Source organism: Phasianus colchicus, chromosome 1, assembly GCF_987193195.1.
Source record: "Phasianus colchicus chromosome 1, bPhaCol1.hap1.1, whole genome shotgun sequence".
NCBI classification, from domain to species: Eukaryota; Metazoa; Chordata; class Aves; order Galliformes; family Phasianidae; genus Phasianus; species Phasianus colchicus.
The window spans coordinates 65,244,531-65,267,891 of NC_143436.1; the positions used below are offsets into that span (position 1 = coordinate 65,244,531).

The window sequence follows — 23,361 nt, forward strand, 5'->3', positions numbered from 1 at the left end:
AAATTTTATCTAGTCTCTTGTAATGATTTGATGAAGTTATGTTTTGGTTATTTAAGATATTAAAAACAATTCTAATTGCAGTCATTTTCTGTTATATATTAGGCTAAGCTTAGCCGTTTATGTGAACAAGATAAAGTTGTACAAGCACTGGAAGAGAAGCTTCAACAACTACACAAGGAGAAAGTAGGACAATTGTATTTATTACCTAAAGTGGATGTTATTTTACATGCTTATTATCAGAACATTGATAACTGAAATATAATGAAAATCAACCCAATGATGCAGAACATTAAAAATAATTCTCTTTATTATAATAGTACACGCTTGAGCAAGCTTTGCTATCAGCAAGTCAGGAGATAGAAATGAATGCAGATAATCCAGCAGCCATACAAAATGTAGTCTTACAGAGAGATGACTTACAGAATGGACTACTTGGCACTTGTCGAGAAGTATCGCGAGCTACTGCGGTAAGTAATACATTCTTGCTAGTAAAACTCAGTGACCTGTTAAATGGCTCTTCATATTCTTAATTGGTTTGAGTTTTTGTTATTTTTCACCACATTCCAGCAAATCTCAGTTGTCCTGTACTTGCATGTATTTTTGTAAAAGCTAGAACTTTCACTATATTCACCAAATAGTCTTTCTTTAATTTTTCTTTTGCTGGGAATTGAGTGCATATTGGCCTCAGTTTGTGTGGTAATTTTCATTTTTATAATATATGAATTTAATTACAGCGGAAGTAAGTCAAGTAAAATAATTGAAAACTTTATCAGACATTCCATCAGATATGTAATTTATTTTAAGCAAAAATAGCTACAGAGTGAAAAGAAGAAAAGGTAATGCTTTCATGGTCTCTCTTAATAGTGGTCCATCATATTTCAAAGATATTCTAGCTCATGCACTTTTGAAAACCTTAAACAAAAGTAGGGGAGCTTCTATTTAATCTCCTTTTTCACTTTATGAAACAAAGGGTGACAGAGGAAACAATCATTTTTACTTGCTTATGTAAGCCTTTGACATGGTTCTACACCACATCCTTACCTAGAAGTTGGAGAGGTCTGGATGTGAACACTGGAGTATTTGTTGAATGTGAAATTGGTTGGCCAGAGGGTTGTTGTTAATGGCTCTATGTCCAGTGGAGGCTGATTGTGAGTAGTGTCCCCCAGGGGGCCATCTTGGGACTGGTACTCATTTTATCAGTGACATAGATGACAGAGTCGAAGGTACTCTCAGCAAATTTGCAAATGACACCAAGCTGAGTGGTGCAGTTGACTCAATAGAAGAAGATGCCATCCAAAGGGACCTGGATGGGCTTAAAATGTGGGTCCATGAGAACCTAATCAGGTTCAACAAGACTGAGTGCATGGTCTTGCACTTGGGTCAGAGCAATCCCAGATATATGTACAGACTGGGAAAAGAACTTGGTGAGAGAAACCCTGCAGAGAAGGACTTGGGGATCCTGGTGGACAAGAAGCTGAACTAGAGCCAGCAGCATGCACTTCATCCCAGAAGGCCAACTGCATCCTGACCTGCATCAGGATAGTCAAAGTCAGGTGACCAGCAGGGAGAAAGAGGTAATGGTTTCCCTCTATTCTGCCCTTGAAAGGCTCCATCTGGAGTACCGTTTCCAGGCTTGGGGCCCCCAGCACAAGAAGGATGCAGAGCTGTTGGAGAGAGAGTCACAAAGATGATCAGAGGACCTCTCCTATGAAGAAAGGAGAAAAGTTGAGGGAGTCGGGCTTGTTCAGCTTGGAGAAGAGAAGGCTCCAGAGGGACCTCACTGTGGCCTTCCCGTACTTGAAGGGAGTTTATAAGCAGTAGATGGACCAACTTTTTAGATGGTCTGATTCTGTTAGGACAAGGGAGAATGGCTTTAAACTAAAAGATGGGAAATGTAAGTTCATATGTTAGGAAGAAATTGTTCACTCACAAGGTGATGAGGTGCTGGCACAGGCTGCCCAGAGAAGCTGTGGATGTCCCATCCCTGGAGGTGTTCAAGGGCAGGTGGATGAGGCCCTGGGCAGCCTGAGCTGGTGGGGTCAACCCTGCCCTCAACAGGGGAGTTGGAGCTCGATGATCTTTACGCTCCCTTCCAATGTCTATTGTAAAGGAGTTTGGCTGGATGAGGAAAATGGAAGCATGGGAAACTAAAGGAAATCTTAGAACACCTCTCATCAAATTTTTAATTTATGCTAAATCAAATAAAGGGCTTGATCCAGGCTTAGTAAGAGGCAATGACAGAACTGACCTCAAAGATTCTTTTTGTGCCGCCTTCTGGTGTTTGCTGTTTCACATATTTTTCTGTCACTAGTGCCTGCTAATTATAACAACGTAGTCTTAAGATTTCATCCTAGACTATCTTGTAGATTTTGAAAAGGTAAAATGCCGTTAGTTTGTATATCATTCAGTATCATCAGAAAATACTAAAGCTGTTTAATCGTGACATTCTCTAAAACTGTATGTGTACTTACTGCCAATCTCTATGAATTAATCCCTGATGTTTGTTGCCATTGTATGAATAAAATTGCCTACTTATTTAATTTTATTTTTTTAAACTTGAATATGCAAATGCAGTTCTTTTCTTTTGTCATATACCTAGGAACTGGAAAGAGCTTGGAGAGAATATGATAAACTAGAATATGATGTAACAGCAACAAGGAACCATATGCAGGAGCAACTTGATCGTCTTGGAGAAATTCAGGTCTGGCATAGGTCATAAAGATACATTTAAGTCTTTTTCATTTTCTACGCTTTTGGTTAAAAATTCTACACAAATGGAAAAAAAAGAAAAAAAAAAAAGAAGGGGGAGAATGGAGAATGTGTGGTAACCTGTAAGATATAAAAAGAAATTAAAAGTTCATCAGTTCTGAGGAGTTTTTTAGCTTTTCCTGTATTTTGAAGCTACTGTGTAAGTTTTCCCTTGTTCATCTCTTTCCATTTCAGTGATCATGTCCCAAATGGAGAAGTTTTCTCAGACCTTAATTGCTATGATAGTCATATAGACAGGTTGGTGTGGTCAAGGCTGTGAGGTGTTAATGGATGTTTTTGCTGAAGGGACTGATTTTCTATGCTGCTATGAAAGAGAGATTACAAGGAAACTCAAGAGCTGAGAAATTTGTGTTATGCAGCTCAAAGCATGCATAGCCATGAACATAAATAGGCCTACATTTTATATGCTTGTAAGCAAACATCACGTTCATCTGCAACTATTTTAGGTTTGGAACTGATGATTCCTTTCCTTTTGTTGTGTGTAGGTCTTCCATGCAAACTTGGCTTTGCTTTTCTTTGTGAAGAGAAGATGTAATTCCATTAAGTGGAATTTCGGCTTGCAGATTTCTATCAAAATAACTGGTGCATGTTTCTGAAATGACTTAATCTGTCTGCTTTTTTCTGACAACATACTAATTTGTTACCTTTTAATGGGAGAGTATCTATCATTTTTGCATTTTGTTTTGTTCATTGGGAAAGAATAAGCAGGACTGTCTAGACAAAAAGGTTTTATATTTTGCCCCTTCTGCAATATATTTGTATTTATCACTTGCTGTTTCTTTACTGGCAGACTGAGTCAGCTGGGATACAGCGTGCTCAGATTCAGAAGGAACTGTGGAGAATTCAAGATGTCATGGAAGGTTTAAGTAAACATAAACAGCAAAGAAACTCTTCAGATGCAGGTAAACTGGACATTTTTCTTTCTTAGAGAGTGATTGGATCACATGCATTTTTATAAGTTAAGCATCACATTTGCTTTTGTATGTTTGAAGGAATCAGATATTTTAAATTGATGATCTGTGTATTTGCCTTGTAATAACAGCTTATAGTTTACATTCATAAAACTACTTACTGAAAACAATTCTTCTCTTTCCTCCTACTCTCTCTCCCCCGTCCCCCAAACAGGCATCATGGGATCAAGGACATTTTCTGCTATTAAATATAAAAATGAGGTATGCTTTTAGCATATTTACCATTTTAGCAGCACTGAATATCAAATATACACATGATAAAAATGAACATTATTTGAATTGTTCTAAGGATTTCTAAAGCATGTATTCTGTGAAAATACTTCATTGTGATTAGTTTTAAAAGACTGATAACTAGTAATTCTAACACTTTCATTTGTTCTTTGTCTTTATATTCTCACCAGTGTTTTTCTCTTTTCCATTTCTCACCTTTTCCTCTCCCCAGGCTCTTACCCTAGAAATATAAACCCTGATTTTTGGATTTGCTTTTTTCCTCAAAACACTTTTCATGGGAAGAAATATGTTGCTTTGTATTCTATTCACTTATTGAGCCTGGTTCTCAGATGGCCAGAGCACCCACAAGAGCATCTGAAACTGTGGGAGCTCCCAGATGTTCAATTCCTCTGGAAATCTGGCTAGCATTTACAGTTTTAAAGGGACATTGTCATGATTGTCTAAAGTGTTTGGAAATATACATGTGGTTTACAGAAAATGTAATGTATATCAAAATCTTTAAAAAGATATGGAGTTTAATTTTTAAAAGGATAATTCAGAGAATTCATAGACATCTAATTAAAAGTCGCAGATGATAGAACTGAAAACTTTTATAAGTTGATTACTAAAGCTGTTGAAGTATTTCATTGTACATGATGGTAATTAATTAAAAAAATGCATATTTTGGCCTTTTTTCATTTTTCTTTCTTTTTTTCCTTTTTCCCCCCTTTTTTTATTTAAATTATTTTGTAGTGTGACATTGCCCCTTTCATACAAAAATCTATAGCTGGTGTAGCTATGGTAATATATTTTAATTTATTTATAAGTTATAAATAATTGTAACAGGTGTGCACATCTAAATAAGGTGACTATTCTACAATCTTTAGGAAGAGGAAGTAGTCCCACCTCGTCCTCCACTCCCTCGGTCCTATGACTTTACAGAGCATCCTCCCATAATCCCCCCTCTGCCCAGTGATAGCAGCTCCTTGCTCTGTTATAGCAGGGGCCCAGTACATCTGCCAGAAGAAAAGAAGATTCACCAAGTTCAAGGATATCAGAGAAATGGATCTCACTGTGTAAGTGGCTTAAACTGCCACATCGTTCTTGAAGCATTCCCCCTTCCTTTGCACAGTCACAACTTTTATTTTGCCATCTGGCTACTTTTATATTTGTTTTTACTTTTGGCTTTTGGTTTTATTTACAGCTCCATCATTTGCTTTTCACATTTTCCTGTCATATATTCTGTGTATATATAAAATGTCTTAAGACTTAAATGGGTGCGTTTTGGATCTAAGTCAATTTCAAAAACCAAACTCTTCTACTCACAAGTATTTCTAAAACTTCGGGCTCAGAAGCAGTTCTTGCTGAAGCCCATGGCAGTTTTTCTGTGATTTCTGAAAATCCGCAAACATTTCTCCAATTAATTATGAAGGAATACTGCTGCAAGAGCAGTTGAACAATGAGCTGTTGCCCTTAAGTGAGCAGTCTCATCGGAAAATAGCTGTTTTGAGTCTTAAGACATAAATGCTTATACAGAAATGCCAGTTTATTTACCTCATAACTTGTCATTCTTCAGGGTCCTGATTATAGGCTTTATAAGAGTGAACCAGAGTTAACTACAGTAGCAGAAGTGGATGAATCTAATGGTGAAGAAAAAGCAGAACAAATGTTAGAATCAGAATCTGCAGCTAAAGGTTTGTCCCCAGGAGTGCCGTTTATGACCTTTCAGCATTTTTTCAGAAGAAATACAGAGCTTTAACTGTTACAGAAGCTATTTCATCCTTCATATTTTTGTAGCCTGTCCATTTCTCAGTACGATGAAACAACTTGCACAATAAAATAATCATTTAATTATATGACAAGAAAGATTTCAGTCAATTACACCACAGAAAAATCAAACATTACACTCACCAACAACCCTGAAATCCTTATTGACACCATGTCTAATCACATCACTCACGTTCCCCACACACCATTCCCTTGAACAATTACCCATTTTCTGTTCATGCCCCTGAACAATTATTCAGTTTTTGAATCAAGCTCCCAATGTTATGTCACTGGAACGTCCAAAAAGGCAGCACCACAGAATTTTCAGTCTCTCATAAGACAGAGAAACAATGTCTTTTTCTTTTTTTAATCTTGTAATTGTTGAATTGCCTTCTGTCCTCTGATATAATAGGAATAATGATCATGACCTTGGAGTGTACAGACAATAAAGGTCTTTGCAATTGCTAAATGCTTTAGATTCTTCTCTTCATCCAGCTTCCATAAAAGCTACTAATTGCTTGGTAGAGTCTTTTACCAGGAAGTGCTCCTCAATTCTGTTTGTTAAAACACACAGAATAGTTTGTTAAAGGTGACTCCAGGAAAAGCAGTCTGAGCACTGCCAAAAAACCCCTTTAAGAGCTTTCAGAATAACTGAACTTTTTTTCTGTGATGATTGATGTTTACAATACCTGCAAGATAATAGCTTGCATTAGTTTGACTAAGCATGTATGTAGAGGTCTGGTGTAACACTATTAGAATTTGACCCAAGAGCTATGATCATGTAAGGATATTACTTTCACCAGAACAGCCATATAGGCTTTTAAAACAAAAGAGAGCATGCAGTTTGGGTGCCCAACAATGTGAATGACCCCATGATGGATGATATAATTAAGCTTGCACTTTCAGGCAATTACTTAATTCAGATTGAATATGATATTTGCTGAGGTGTAACAGTCACTTTAGGTATTAAATTACTTTTAACTTAGTGGCAAAAATATTCAGAATTTAGCCTGAGATTTGCTAATCACCAACCACCTAAAGTTTCCTTTTTCACTGCATACCTACGTTTTATTGGCCTATGGTGTTTCAGACTATTTACAGGTATTTATGACACGAGGGAGATGAATTGAGACAACATAAGAAGCCTACACCAACTATATAAAGTTAACTGATACTTCTTGAGCATCCTAGTCTACTTGCTATTTTCTGTAAAGATGGGAGTTAACTTTATTATGTCCACTTCCCGAAAAGCAACCTTCAGTAAAGGAAAGCAATAATAGAAATTCTTCTATTATAAATAGTATTTGGAGTTCAGGGTAGCAAGTGGAGGGAGGGCTATTTGTCTTCATTCAAAACAGAGTGAAGTGAGTTTATCATAGCTGTGTTTTATCATTTGGTCCATGTTTTTTGGATTTCCTGACAGCTACTTTCTTGTTCTGCGTGCTCACTGACAATAACAATCCTACACAGCAGGAAAAATACAACCCTTCCTGGTTTGGGTTGTTGTTTGTTTGTTTGTTTATTCTTTGTAGTGCATATGTCATTATAACCATATGATGTTCCAACAAGCATTTTTATGCCGTTCTGTCATAACAGTTTGTAAGTTCTAAAGGAAACAAACTGAAAGGCAGTTCATGTCTGAAACCTCCAATCTGTTTTAAGAAATCATCCTTAGATGACATTTTTCAGAATGCTTCTGAAAAATAAGTAGATTTCAGAGGAAACTTTTAAATGTTTTTCTCAGTCATTGTGCGTGTTACTGTACTGAACATTCCTCATGTTTTTTTTCTATCAGCCCTTTCCCTCCCTTTTCAAGTGTCAGCAGAGAAACGTTTTAACAGGACTATGTAAAGTAACCCATACAGCTCTCTGCAAGCAGAGGAATATTTATGACCTGAGTGGCACATAAAAGTGACACAAAAGGAAAATGGACTTAAGCTGTGTTTTATCCTTTTCATGTGTAAAGGAGACCCAAACTGTTGTTTTATAGTTTTTGTTCTGAATGATGTATTTGGCATTCAAATAACTCCGGACTATTTTGTCAGCCTATCAAACAATTTGGAGAAATAGTTGGGCCTTCAACTGAGTCAGTATGTCCTCTGAAATCTGTGTGACTTCAGGAAAAACAAGGAGAGGTAATTTGACCATCGGGGAATATAAGTCCATTTTTATAGGCAAAAACTGCAAAAAGCCATTATTTTTAATACTTTGATTTCCTGCATGTATGAAGAAGGAAAGATGAAACATATTACCTAGTTATAGATGTATATTTTTGTAACTTTTACCTTCAGTTTTCTACTAACTTAATTATATTTTGGCAGAGGTTCTCTAAGCAGAAAAACTCCAGTGGTGAATTATTGTTACGAGAGGCAGAATGTGTGGTGGGCAGCAGGACACAGAATATCCTCAGCTCCCAGCCAGACAGAGCCTGGCTGCTGCACTTCTCTGTCTGTGAGCTGCAAGGCTGAGCATACAGGCACTGTGCTCGAGCACACATGCTCTGAACAGACCCAGCAAACCACAACTGTGCAACATTTTTGAGACCAGTGCCATTGCAAGCACTGCATAAATAAAAACAGCACATACATGAAAGTGGAACAACACAGATAAACGTGATCCTCTTCTCTTGCCAGCTGACCAGACTAAAAGCTTGCTGGCTGGTGTCATACCTACACAGAAATGGGCCACTCCAAAGGCTGCCTGCACCTATGGTATCTCCAGCAGTCAGCTCTTGAGTTCCTCCAACCTCTCCAGTAGTGAGATCTCAAGATTTAAGATCTCTTGGACACTTGGCTCCCAAACCTCATGCTCTGCTTGCTGCCTTAAGTTCATTTAGCATCTAGCATAGACAGAAGAGTCCTCCTGGGTAGCAGATCCAGACCTACGGCCCATATGGTAGCCAGTCTGTGCACGTGCAGGCTCTGCCATCTTTCTGGCCCCAGCCCTATGATCTATTTCCCATTCTCTCACATGCTACTACACGGAAAGGAAAACCTACATGAAAAATATGTATGTATAAAGTTTAGTAAGAGGAATGGACAGGCTGCAGTTGTCAGGCTCAGGACTTGATGAGACAAGCATACTGAAAAATAATCTGCTTACACAAAGCTGAGCCTTTTTATTCCCCCTCTGTTTTATGCCATGCCTGTTTTTCCTATCTGATTTGCCCCTTCTTTTTGTCAACCTTTGTTTCTATCCAAATAAGCAACCCACCTGTAATTACTTTTCCTGCATTACTCTTTTTAAAAATTATTTCCAGTACTATCATCTAGGTAATGTTGGCCTTGAATAGCTGTACTGGTATGGTCACCTGCTGGCCTAGCAAGCCCTCTTCCACAGAAAGTCCCAGATTCTGCCTTCCTGTTATCTGTGAAGCCTATGAATCTATGAAAGCCGGACTATCTTTCACATAGTTCCCCTTTTATATGCGAAGTCTAGCCATTGCACACAGCACTGTCCAACTTTTGTCCATTTCTCACTGTTATTTTTATGTCCAGCAATTTCTCATGCCATATGCAGTATTGAACCATGCTCTTCTCTGCCTAACCTGCTGGTCATCTGCCTGCATACTTTAATGGATGTCACAGTTATGCAGAGTTTGAGTAGTTTCCAGGGCTGACAAATGCCTTTACTAGAAAACAATGTACCATTTGATTATGCTTTACATAGGACTTAGTATGTTGCTTTACTGTTTCACAGGCTCGCATTTCCCAGTGGGAGTTGTACCACCCAGAACCAAATCACCAACCCCAGAGTCCTCAACAATAGCATCCTATGTCACTTTAAGGAAGAATAAGAAGATAGATCTAAGAACGGTAATTTAAAGTGGCTTTCAAGCATTGATGGATAGTGAGGTGTTAATTTCTAACTTTAGTTTCTGCAGTTACTTGAAAAGTTGCAGCTATCTTTTTTATTTCCTTTACATAAAAATCACTGTGATATAAAGTGAAATATTATCTACTCAGTTAACTGAGAGCTGTAGAGAAAATGACAAAACTGTAAAGGTCATGTATGTTAAACTGCACAGAGATTTCATTACACTAAAGCTGGCTAAGAACTAAATGGTAATGCTAAATCTACAAAGCAGCTGGAAACTGAAGTTTGGGCTTAAGTTGAAAAGACATGAAGCATCTTTGGTTAAAAGCTTTCAAGAGCATATTTGGATTCTGGAGCATTTTAACAGCCTCTGTAAAATACATAGGGAATTTTATTTCAGTACTAAATTGATCTGGGAAAAACCTAAAGCAGCCAGAAAACGAAAATGCAGCAATCAATATGTGGGTAGTAAACCTGGAATGTCAGGTTAGAGTCCTGCAGTTTCTGGGCTGACGGCAGATGTTTACATGTAGTTTAGGCAAAAGTGGGGAAATTTTCTGCCTTCGTTGTAGGATGAATAGGAGAGGATAAGTTGTGGGAAGAATGGGAGAGGAGAGAGGATGCTGAATGGAAAACGGGTACCACTTGCAGAAATGAAACCAGTTGCTATGAATCTGCTGAATGCAACCATTTGCCCAAAGTAAATAGTTCTGTATTTTTTATGACAGAAAAATCTGAAAATCAGTGAATTTCAGGATTAGAGTGGGTAAAGCCATTGTTTTGGAATAATATAGTGCTTAGAACTACACATTTTTAAGTGGTGCTAAATTCAGTTTGTTTCAGCCTGAGCTTGCCATTGGGTGATCCCCAACTGGGAATGGAATAAAAAGGCAGAAGTGAATATTAGATCAACTGGTATAAATGTCCTCGATCGTTAAATTTCTCCTAAGTTTTCATCTTAGGGGAGTCAGCTCTCTGGTATAATGTCTGGTAAATTATTTCAACTTCACACAAAAGGTTTGAGAAAGTATGTACCCATTGTCTTGATGTTAAGCATTGATGATAACAATGTCACTGTTTAATTTATTTTTAATTCTGGTGTTTCTTTGTTAATCTTGTGCTTTGTTTGTATACACGGGAGATCTTTTCTTGCCCACTGTTCCTCTGTTTTTTAATAGTCATTAGGTGATCTTTTCTGATAAGCTAAATAGTTAAGAATCTTGCTGTTTTCAAAGAATGTGCATGTTCTTCCTTTTAAGGAAAGACCAAGAAGTGCAGTGGAGCAGTTGTGTCTTGCAGAAAGCACACGGCCTCGAATGACTGTGGAGGAACAGATGGAAAGAATAAAAAGACACCAACAAGCTTGCCTGAGAGAGAAGAGGAAAGGACTAAATATTATTGGTGTTTCAGACCAGTCACCTTCACAGAGTCTGTCTTTTGTCAGAGATAATCCATTCAAATCGGCACAGGTTGGTCCAAGTTCTTAAAAACAGTTTAAAAAAAAAATAATAAAAGTAATAATCTTGAAAAGTCATGTGATAGTATAGGTGTCTAATAATTGAGATTGTTCATATAGAGTAGCAGTTGCAATTCTCTGCCAGACACAAGAGAAAGGAGGATGACAACCTTCATGTTTGTATCTAATGACAGTAGAAGTCACTTCTTTAGGGAAATAAGTAATTCAGTTCTACATATGATCTTTGATTATGCATTGTGATGTTTGTTAACAGTTCATGCTTGTTGTCAGATTTAGCAAACAGCAGGAATGCACACTTTGTGACTAAAAGCAGTATCAGGGAGAACCATGATTCATTTGATGTATATATTATGAAGATTTTCTGTCATGCAACATATTCAAACATCTATAACATAATTTATAAAACATTTCTAGATAGAAATGTATATTTATGATGATTGCTGTTAACTGGTGCTCTCTGGTTGTGGTTGTTGAGTCCATAAATACAGAAAAATAAATCACTTTCATTTTCATGCATTCTTAAGCAATTAAGGCAAAGCAGAGTGTTTGTTGAACATGTATGGGTGGGGAGAGAAGACAAGGATGTAATTGCTTGACACTGACCAGGAAATATGTCTTAAATAAATAAATAAATACTGAGCTACAATAAATCTCTGAACAAAAAAATTCCACTAGTATGTAAGTATACTAGTTTTTGACTGCTGAGTCAGGAAATTAGTTCTCTTTTTTTCAATAGAAGTTATCTTTTCCATCTTCTGCTATACTTTTTTTTTCTTCAGATCATGCTGACCTTTTTTTTTTTTTTTTTTTTTCCCAGTAACATACACATATCTCCTTTTATGTTTTGCATCTGCTTATCCAAGACCAGATTAAATGCATTGCACTGTTTAGAAGGTGCCTATTTTCACACATACGTTAGCTTTCTTTTTTTTCCTCTGAGCACACTAAATTGTCTTCAGATCTATAGGGAAGTTCCTTCAACAGCACTGGATCACCAGAATGCGCTGAACTCAAGTTTTCCTTTTGCAATAGAAAATCTATTTGGGACCACATCGTGAATGATGTGAATGAGCGGAGCGGCTCCTCCAAACTTTTTTGTGATTAACATGGCATTTCTCAAGAAGTTCAAAGCAAAGCTCTGCAGATGTTTCTTGTAGAAGAGTTTACACATCTTTGAGCGTCACAACTGTTTACGAGGATGGATAGTGATAGGGTGATAGGACAAGGGGAAATGGTTTTAAACTGAGACAGGGGAGGTTTAGTTTAGATATTAGGAGGAATTTTTTCACACAGAGGATGGTGACACACTGGAACAGGTTGCCCAAGGAGGTTGTGGATGCCCCATCCCTGGAGGCACTCAGGGGCAGGCTGGATGTGGCTCTGGGCAGCCTGGTCTGGTGGTTGGCGACCCTGCACATAGCAGGGGGTTGAAACGAGATGATCATTGTGGTCCTTTTCAGCCCAGGCTATCCTAGAATTCTATGATTCTCACCAATTCCTTAGTTAATTCGTACCTCAGGGTGAGGAAACTGCAGTGATGTGTGTGTGTTATACCTGACTTGCCAGCACACTGGGAGACAGGATGGGGAAGCAGTCAGACCCTCAGCAGCAGCACTGACCAACAGAGTTCCAAAGAATGCTGGTCGTGTCAGTATGTTCTCTGGTCCTCTGAGTGAAATCAGAGCTCCATGGATGAGAAAAGAAATTTTTCCATGCCTGTTGATTTCATACAGAAAAGTGATGCAGTGGCATTTAACTGCTGGAAATCTTTTCAGTTGGATTTTTTTTTTTTTTTTTTTTGGTGAAGAAAGGAAAGATAGAAGGATTTTATGAATAGCCCACTGTAATTTTTAAGTGGTTACCAAAATAGTAAAGGAAGTTGTCTAACAAGTGTTATTGTTTGGAGCAAATGTAAGATATGGGTGCATACTTAGTTTAAGAAAGCAGAGAGTTTGATTTGTGGATTGACTTTAATAGAATTTCCTCTTTCCAACATGCATGTGCTAAATCAGACAGGAATTCAGCCAGAAGATTTACTACTTTCCTGGATCCTATTTTTCTCCACGCTAGTACTTAGTGTGTTGCAACATGTAGGAACTTCAGTTCTGTTGGGTTCACTCTTATGCCAACATAATGTTCACAGTTTGGAATCTGAAGTCACTTCTACCACCCTTCCTCAAAATGTTTATATCAAACATATTCTATGTGCAATAGATTTTTTTAAGGAATAACTGATATGGAATTATTAACGTCTTTTGCTCATACTCTGCCATTATCAGATATTGTGTAGACCTCTGTTAAATCAGTTACCAGCAAAGGCTTGGAAGATATCTGAGATACTTGGCAGAGTGCACATAGGTGTGCAGCTAATTTTGCACTGACAGCAGATTTTTATCCGTCCCTTCTATAAGCAAGAAGAAGTATTTTCAAAAACTCCCAATGAATCCAAATCAGAATTCTACTAAACCTGTGTGTGAATAAGCTAAATACGAATGGCATTTCAGAGGATAGAAATGCTAGAGAATTTTGCAGGTGGAAAAGGAGATTAATCTTGAAAAGTAAAAAAGCAGCTAGGTTCAACTGTTTAGAAAGGTATAATAATGAGAAAATTCCAAGTTTTTCTTAAAAAAAAAAAAAAACACAAAAAAAAACCAAAACCAACATTATCCTTATTGCACTGTGATGTGCTTTGCAATGGAATGTCATGTAAAAAACTGTTTTGAGTTAAGATGCTTAAATTTTTCACACAACTTTCTTAGCACAGCACGAGACTCCGACCTGAGACTGCAATAACTGTTTTTAGAACACATGTCTCTATGTCAATTTTGTTCTGCAGAATCGCAAAAAGGATGATACTGTATCTAGTCACGTAAAGGAATTAGAGAGCACCACTAAAGATAATAATTTGAAACAAAATAATGAAAGTCCTGAAGAAGAAATAGCGCAAGTAAAACATGATGGAGAACAAGAACATAATTCAGGTTTTACTAAAGAGGTACTGAACTCTCCTTAACTGTTCATCAGCCTATCTTGCAGTAGAAAAATATTTTTAACCACAGACAGCGGAGTATGGGAAGCCAAGCAAAATTTCTTTTTCTTGGAAGATTAACATATAGTTTTGTATTTTAAAAATGTAGTAATTGTGCAAAAAGGTATCAGATCTGTCGATTGCATAGAGATTGAATTTTCTTATATGCATATACAGTCTTCTTAAATTTTGTTCTAATTTCCTCTTTACTTAATTTCACATTAATTTCATCTTTCACTGTCTTGATTAACCAGAAAATTAAAAACATACATGATCTTTATTTCTTTGGGTTTGGAAACAAACCCAGTGCTGATGCATCTTTAATAATCATTGATCTGTGTGGTTTTTGATGGTCATTTTATACACCTGACTTTTTTCCATGGTTGGCTTTAGTGCATCAAACACTGTGCAGGACAGAGCATAAGTCCGATGCAGCAACTCATATGTGGAAGTAGGCAGTAACTGTAGTCTGTGCTGTTTGATCATCAGATTGATTTCTGTCTTGAAATAGTCTCAGGCTCCATTAGCAGTGATTTACCTCTGTATTTCTGGTAGCGGAGTGCCCTAAAGACTCAGCAAAACCAAACTGACTGTGGAGAACAGATTGCTAGAACTGTTTCCACGTAATCATATCCTCCTTGGAGTGTCATATTTTTTAAATCTTGTGTATACCTTTCTTTATCTTTTTCACTATGTATTCTTTCATTAATCTCCCATTGCTTTTATTTTCCCACTTCTTTCTCCTTTCTCTTTCCTATTTTATATTTGGTTGGTTTTTTTGTTGTTTTTTTTTATTTTAGAGTGTTATAAAATCAAATAGCTAGTATTTGTTATTCTTCTAGAACACTTTCTGTTGAGAGTTGCTTTGTGTTAAGTATGCAAACCCCTTAAAGAAGTATTTCATAATATGCTAATATTGGTCCTAGCTAATCAAACCTTTAAGAGCAGCATTCAAGCTCATTATTCAAGTACTGCAGTTGCTGGAATCTTTGGCATTGTGCACAGAGGGATAGCATACAAAACCGAGGCAGGCTGCAGTCCAGAGTGTTTCAGATGCGTTCTGGAAGTAATTAAGACAAGCCCTGCCCATTGGTTCTGGTATGAGTTTCAGGATAACTCTATTAACCTGAATGGCATTGATAAAAATTTCTTAAGTTATGTAATTCTAAGTTACTAAGTATACATGATGGCAAAATTTGTCTGTTAATAAAACTGTTTCCTGATAGTGTATTTCTTATCTACCACTTAGTGGGTGTTACTGCTTTTTTGTTTCATGATTTCAATTTTTTTATAGCTGACAAAAACTGATGATTTTTTATCAGATACACATGTTGTATCTGACTCAAAAGAAGTGAATAATGAAGAGAAAGCAGAAAAGGAAAAGAATAATAAAGTGGAAGAAACACATGATGGTGATATAAGGTAAAAATAAAACAAGATGTTCAAAGACTATTTTAAACTTGCATATTGTATTTATTAGTTGAATGTACCAAGCAACTAATGAAATACTGTCATAAATATTTCTAAGGTATATTTATATGTTTTTGGGTGGTTTACATATAGAGAAATCCAGTGAGAAACCTGCAGGAGTTCTGTAAGAGGGAATGAGTTGGTAGGAGGGGCGATGTTTATTCCCAGGTACTGCCCAAGTTACAGGTATGTTCATGATTCTGGCTTTGCATTACAAAATGTATTTAGTAGTGTCAGTCCAAGCTCTGTATCAGTTTAATATGAAACCTTCAGCCAGGGCTTCTATGGCAAGCTCTTTAACAGTGGTGTTTATGAAAGCATTGCATTTACAGACAGATTGAACAGTTTACTTTATATCTCCTGCTTTTTTGACCTTTATTTGACAGTTTGGGAGTATTGCAGAATTAGACAAAGACTGTATATCAGATATTTTCTCTTTAATGATTCCTAACTTTATTGTAAGCTGTGCAGATTCTACAGTTTCACAGTTCTTATATTAGACCATAACTTTCACACAGCATACTTCATCAATAGGTATCACACAGCAGGAATCTGTATGAGTATGCAAAGGAAAGGAACTCCGTTTCTAGCATATGTTTTTTTTTAAGTCTAACTTTACATGGTAGAAGGATTTGAAAATACGTATTTAACTTCTATTACACAAACTCATCAGTTGCAACTTTGTCTATTAACAAAAGAAAATTAAATTGTGACTCCTATACTTAGTGGTTAGCACTTGAAATTAAGTTAGTGAGTTCTAAAAGCCGTGGTTTTTTTTTCGTCAGCTTGCAGAGTGTGACCACAGTTGCAAACCACAAACCCAAAACCAGTTCAGAAGAAAGTGAAGCAGTTAGTGTTCAAGAGCAAAAAGGAATTATTGCTTCATTTGAATTAGCAGCACAGTCTTCAAAAGGAAATCAGGCAACAGCAGGTATGGAAAAGAGTTTGAATAAAACAGAAGTTACACAGTACATATGTAAAACTTCATTTCATTGCAATGATGGCTTTTGATGCTCAAAAACCCTTGTGATTTGAGAAGTGCTGAGTTGGTCTGAATATTAAGTATATATTTTTACAACATAGAGAAAAGTAGTTTCCTGCTGGGTAGCTACAGAAATTCCATTTTTCTGAGGTTTTAATGTAGATTTTGTGGTTGCATTTATTTCAGGGAATTATTTGGCTTTAGCCAAAAATTAAGTCATATTGTAGTTACTGGTTGGAGCAAATCCCTTCCTCTGTATCTTATAGAACAGTATCTCAATCCCAGGTATGTACGAACTATTTGATCTCCTGGCTGATGGACAGCCTCAAGTTTTGAACTGTGAACCAGAATTTGGTCATGATTTCAGATGCAGGAACAGCTGAAGAAACAGAAGACATTAACTGATTGGTACAAAGACCCACGGTGTACTTTGCAAGAACAAAAAGGTGGAAAAAAGCACAACTATGTGCAAAGAGGAAAAGGAGAGGGGAGCAGATGGGCGAGGAGGAAGTTGATCATAGAATTTAAGATGTAACTAGGATATTCGGTGATGGGAGTGGTTAAGTGAGCCAGATAGTTCAATCTATGGATATAAAAGATAACCTGAACCTTTACAATGCAGTCAGCAGTTTTATCCTGTGACTTCATAATCAAAACTGGAACTTGTAAATGCACTCTGTAGCACCAAGCAGAATAACAAATAGTTACTGAGCTGGGATATAAAGATGGGTCTGAAAGTATCCCAAGTAGTTAAATTGTACGTATTTTTTCCTTTGACATAACACATCAGTATTCATGCGTCTGTTGTTTGTTCCTGAGATGATCTACTAGTTGTGTATAGGCCTGAGTCTTTTCTGAGATGTTTTGTTTCTTAAAAGAAATGATCCTTGCTGACAACAGCTATGCTGTCCCCAGAAGTTGTGCTCACTGTGCTGATCAGATTTTAAGTCTTAACTTGTGTAACTTTCATTTGGTTCTGCTTATACTGATTGTGGCTTGAAATGTTGATTTTTAAGCTTACGTTTACTATGTAAGCCAGCTAGCTTTTGCCTTGTGTAACTTGTTTTCTTGTTTATCTTGCTGTATGACTCGCAGTGAAAAGTTTGCCTTCTTCACCAGAATCGTCATTGTCACCAGCTTCATCTACACAACCACAGCTCACAGAAGGATCACATTTCATGTGTGTATAGTTACAGAGAAGTACGTCCTTTTTCCCACCCCTCCTGTCATTTTTCTAATACTGTTCTGAATGTATGTACTATAGGTATCTTTGAGAAACATCTGTAGACAGTATTTGGCAAGACAAAGATATCTACTGCGTTGAATATAAACTAACTGGAAAACAAAACAAGTATACATATTGACTTGTTTGCAAGTCATGTGTTCCATACTCAAATATAAAGAGAAAGGACTAATTGGCTTATTTTGCCACAGGTGGCAGGATAATAGCCCTTTGAATTACATGAGAGACCTAGGCTTTTACAGAGCAGATAGACATTTAAGCTACCAGCATCAGTGCTCAGGTGCAAATGAATCTTGCTGCTTCCAACTGGGCAGCTGGAGTGAGATCTCTTTGTGATGCACTGAAGGGAATGGTCTAATATTCCAAAGAGTTTATGGCTTAAGATATGGATGAGTGAGGCGTGAAAGGAAAGAAAAAAAACAGGAAAGAAAAAATGAGGGTGAGTGAAATGTAACAATTCCGTTGTGAGTTTTACTTCTATAGGGATGGTGCTACTCAGTATTCTTCCCTGTCTTAGCTGATATCAGGGAAGTTAGAAAGCATGAGTTTGGCTAGATTTACATGTTCTTACCTGTAATGTTACTGTCTCAATAAATGGAGTTGGACATACATAAAGCATAATTGTTTGTACAGCTGTTTAAGGAAACCAGTATGATACCTACCTGAATGCTACTGCACTTTGCCACCATTTAAAATGATCGACATCTCTTTGTTGTCTATTTAAGTAGGCTTTCTGCTAAAGGAATGAGCTTGGCTTCAATGATCATGTCGAAAGCCATAGTTAATGCCATAAATTAAATGTAAGGAAACCTTATATTTGAGACTCTTCAGTCTTTCAGCATTGAGAGATCTGAAAATGCATTTTCTTATTTATTGTCCTAACCTGTATTGCCAAGCTTTCATCTTAGTAAAATTAGACATTAATCAACATAAACACTTTATCCTGCATGAATTAAGTGCAGGAATCTGCATAAAAAGATTGTTTTCAGTACCAAAACCAGAGTTGCTCACTTTCTACTGTATGCAGTCTATCATTATGAAATTTAGTTTGGACTCTTGTGCTTTCACTTAAAAGTGTTTTTATGAACTCATTTAAAAATAAGTGACACGATTTGTTTTTTTTCTGGAAATCTGTGTTAAAGATTTTAATTTCACTGTATAAATGCTGATGCATTTATGATGTTTGAACATTTTTGTGTTTTGAAATAGGACAAACTTTCAGGGTAGTGATGTGATTGAAACCACACCGCTGAATTCCTTCTGTAGCCACAGCACAGATGCCTTGACAGGGGAGGCAACCTGAAGCTTCACCAGAGTTTTTTTTTGTTTTGCTTTTTTTTTTAACCAGTTGCATCAAGTTACTTTTAGCCCTTGTCATCAGCCCCAGCGATCAGTTCAGCAAAGTCATTTTAATTAATAATGCTAAACATGAGAGTAGCCAAAGTGAAGCGCTCACATAGTGACCTGCTTTGTAATGGAACAACTAACCCTTGACATCCCACAGCATGTTATAACCTCGCAGGTAGTAAGTATGCAGCTACAACATTTCCATGTTGAGTATGATGCTGCAACGCTTAGAATTGCACTGTTATGCTTACGGCAAAACAGCTCATCTGGGCTGCCAGTTGTAAAACTATTGCTCTGCTTATATATGCACCACCATAAAGTAAAATCAATTATACCCCTTTCGGCTGTTTAATGTTTGAATTGAGTTGAGAAAACTATTCAACTGCGTGCATATGCACTCCACCTTTCTTTGGTGCACTTGTTACCTCTGTTGGTTAAGAGTTCCAAAGCCAATTCATGCTTTGAGATGGGCCTAGTGTACATAGTGTAAGGAGTGTGGTCTGTCTGCCTGCAATAGTTTCTGCCCCTTCCCCTCTGTGCTGCCATTTCTGGTGTTTTGGAACAGTAAAAGATACATGCAAGAGCTGGATGCCTCTCAAATGAAAGAAATCCTGGATACTAGAGGGCTGCAGCATTAGTCCTGTTCCTATGTGGCATCTGGAAAATGTATGGTAGATCTCAGAGTATCATGAGGTAATACCTATATTTGGCTTGCTTGGTCAATTAGTAAAACGATACTCTGGGCACAGGGCCAGGAGAATTTGGCGTAGGAAATTGGTGGCATAGGATATTCTGGGACTAAGGAAAACCCATTAGCACAAAGGTATTTTTCTGTTATGGCCCTTGCTTTGCAGAGGCACATTCTGGATGGGTACCTCTGACATTGTTACATTTTAAGCATTGCATTTAAGCAGAATAGTGGAGGGATAATGAAATTTTAGCAGCACCAGGATCTAAAGCTCAGAAACACTTTTACCAACAAACTGCCAACAGCTATTTATAGAAGTCCTTTCAGTAATAACCAAAAGGCAGCAAGCCCGGGGCTGAGCACGGGAACTTCAGCATGCCTAGAGTGATGCTGCCAGCACGGCCTCATGCAGGGATAGTGCTGTGTCCTGCTGCAAACAGCACCTGGCATTTGTCAAAGCCGGGAGGACCATTTGTCAAAGCCACTGTCCCTGGTTCTATATGGAAAATGTTTGGAGCTGGCTACATGCAACAGGATAAACTCTCAGGACAAAGATGTTTTCCTAGTTGTGTAAAGTTGAAAAAAGTTTACTTTTGCTTCTTGCTGACAATGAATTTTCTGGAAAGCTGATTTTGGAAACAATTTATTTCTGAGATACTTTATTATGTTCTACATCAGTGATAACTGCTGCTATGATGAGGTCAGACATTCCGTGCCGTGTTTAATCCCAGGAGTTGTGTTATACAATATTCTGTTGTTGCTAAAATACGGTAACCTAACCTGTGTCTGTCTTTCAGCTCTAATGGCTTCTGTTGAAACAATTCATGCCTGAGATGTATGGACCCGACCTACGGAAATGTGAGAAGATATTGTACAGTATATTTTAAATCTATGAAATTCATAGTTCTGATGCTTTTGGCCACAGAGCATCATTTTATCACTTCCTGGAAAATGTTTATTCCAAGAGAGCTTTAAATGGCCCATATGTACACTCAACAACCTTCAGATCGTTCTCCTGATACCAGCTTGCTGCTATGATTTCTGTGCACATAAAATAAAGGCTCTTCTCAGTGTGCAGCCTATAGTCAGGACTTTATTTTCCAGAAGTTAATGTTCTTTTAAGTACGGATCACATAAGTTTACTTTTTGGCTTCTGTTAGATGCATCACTCAGTTAATTTTACATATCACCACTAAAACCCTGTTTTACACTTTTTAAACACTACAATTTATTGTTTTAACATTTTATTTGTAAAAATTTTTATATATATATATACATATAGATATATTTAAAATGTGCCATTTTTATTATTGCTTAGTAAAAGATGTCCTGTTTCTGCTGTAATTATTCCTTGGTCAGGTTGCAATGTCAGCAGTTACTGCCACACTTCTGTCAACATATACTTTAATGTCAGTGCTTACTTTTACTTAAATAAAATGGAGTGTAGGTATTTTGAGGTACTGGGCTTTTCCTTTGTTGGGTTAGAGTGTGTACAGCAATAAGCAGGTTCTCAATCCAGTACTTAGTTTGTGTACAAATGTAATTATGTTCATTGTATATATATTATACAATGAGCACATGCGATGTAAGTAAAGAAGCCACTTATTGTTCAGATAAGAATGTTCATATCCCATTTCTTTTATATCATATTAAATAAATGTTGATGTTCTTAAGGACTGGTATGGTTAGTATTTCTTCCAGCAAGCAGATGTCATACAGCATATTCCACCTTTTGATGTGGGGAGTGCAACAATCTTATCTCATTGGCGACACCACCTGTCAACCAGAGTAGCATGACAGACTCTTAAGATTCCAGTCTTCCTCTCCAGGAAAGAATAAGGCTGCAACATACAACAAAAAGACAACGTGAGATCGAGATGCAAGAAATACAGGTTCAGCTCCTGACTCTCCCGGGCTTGTATCGTGATGTTGGAATAATCACTTAGTCATTCTGTGTGCCTCCATTTCCTGCCTGTTTATTTGAGACAGAATAGCCTGCCATGCTGCAGTGTGGCAAGTAGTAATTCAATACTTGGAAACGTCGAATGCCACATTCAGTGGGGTTAAGGAGAGATATATGATGATTCCTTGAGGCTTTGACATCTGCAAAGCATCTTCCAGAAACCGAAAGAAAACCCAAGGCCATTTGTCAAGTGTCATCATCCTACAGATGTTGCTGGCTTCACTTCTCCTTCTTACGCAGCTGTCTGAATTTGCCTGAGACAAGAGGTTTAGAAAAGAATGATGAAAAATGAAATGATTCAAAGGGCAAGCTTTTGAATCTAAGATATAAAGCTAAGAAACCTTTTAAAGATTCAAGCAACCACTCTGTGCTTTGGTGCATGTGTGTGCCATAAGTAGTAAGGAAAGTTTCTTAAGAAGGTGACTGCCAGCTCTCATTGTGCTCTTTTTATCACACAAATCATAGCCCATTCAAGTTAATCTTAAGGTACTAGAGAATATATAATTCACTGTGCTTTTCCAAAGAGGAGTGCCTGAGATTGACACATGGTTTGAAATTAACTCCTTATCATTACCACTTTGAGAAGGAGGTTGCATTCAGTGTACATTTCTGCCTCTCCCAGCTCTGCTCTCAGTTCTTTCTGGGGCTCTATGCCACAAAGACACAGAGCACACTTTCTACCTGTTGCTCTGCCTTTTTCTTTGAAAAGCAGAGAACTGGGAGGCAGAAATTAGCAGCAGAGCTTGGAGGGTCATAGCGAAAGAGGTGGCAGAAGGAAAAAAGATGAATCACGATGCAGGCAGACAGCATGCAGCTTAAAGTTTGACCAAGTAGCCCTTCCTCTTTTTTGGAACAAGAGCCCCAGATTAGCACATCTTTCCATCCAAAATGCAGAGCTAACAGTAGGAATGTGATTTTTATAGCTCAGCCAGCTGAGATTTAAGTTCAGTGGCATCATTGGAACACCTGGGGCAAAACAAATATAACACACCCTGTTCCCTCCCTAACTCTTACACAGAGAGCTGTTCAGCTGTCAAGCTTTGCAGTCTCTTTCTGTCCTTGTTGCCAAAAAAAAGATTTGCAACCAATAAAGGAAAGAATGACTAAGTGGTTTTTGGACATTTGTAGATCTTGTCTGTGTTTGAAGCAGCTGTCAGTTTGGTGTGTTTGCACAGTACGTGCAATTTATGCTGAACTTGGGGGGGCATGGGAGAATTTGCAAGTTTTGCTGGTGTAACTGTTGGCAAAGATGGCAAAACGTGAATGGTGCAGGAATGCAGCCATGCTCACAGACTGTAACTTCACTCCTGTGAGCACTTCGCAGCGAAGACTTGCTATTTCATTGGGTGCTCTATCTTTTTGTCTTATGGAAAAGAACTAATGGCTCTGTGTTCTCATAGAGCATTTACTGTCTTTTACCTCATCAGAATAACTCATCCCAGTGATCGTACTCTGAGATACAGAAATATTAGAATACTGATATTGTCAGCTTTCAAACATCTATTTTAAGTTTGTATCTAGGATATTTTTATATTTCTGATTGATTGCTTTATTGGCTATTGCACTGACACTTGTATATACAAAACATGTACTTTTTTTCAAAAGCAAGAGTCCTTAAGAATAATGCAGC

At 37.4% G+C, this 23,361-nt stretch overlaps 1 protein-coding gene across 8 annotated transcripts in view; it reads left to right on the forward strand.

Moving 5' to 3' along the window:
* PLEKHA5 (pleckstrin homology domain containing A5) overlaps positions 1–23,264 on the forward strand; it is a 168,416-nt gene extending 145,152 nt beyond the window's left edge. For 5 of the 8 annotated variants that reach the window (XM_031597813.2, XM_031597807.2, XM_090145944.1 and 2 more), the window contains 14 exons: positions 103–183; positions 318–467; positions 2,600–2,701; positions 3,560–3,671; positions 3,895–3,941; positions 4,838–5,026; positions 5,527–5,644; positions 9,417–9,532; positions 10,793–11,002; positions 13,847–14,005; positions 15,333–15,460; positions 16,294–16,439; positions 17,586–17,690; positions 20,566–23,264. In XM_031597813.2, coding sequence (XP_031453673.2) covers positions 103–183; positions 318–467; positions 2,600–2,701; positions 3,560–3,671; positions 3,895–3,941; positions 4,838–5,026; positions 5,527–5,644; positions 9,417–9,532; positions 10,793–11,002; positions 13,847–14,005; positions 15,333–15,460; positions 16,294–16,439; positions 17,586–17,680 — 1,653 coding nt within the window. In that variant the 3' untranslated portion in view covers positions 17,681–17,690; positions 20,566–23,264. The remainder of the gene's footprint in view (positions 1–102; positions 184–317; positions 468–2,599; positions 2,702–3,559; positions 3,672–3,894; positions 3,942–4,837; positions 5,027–5,526; positions 5,645–9,416; positions 9,533–10,792; positions 11,003–13,846; positions 14,006–15,332; positions 15,461–16,293; positions 16,440–17,585; positions 17,691–20,565) is intronic. The other 3 variants (XM_031597810.2, XM_090145968.1, XM_031597811.2) reach the window with 1 other exon arrangement.
* Positions 23,265–23,361: the final 97 nt, after the last annotated feature.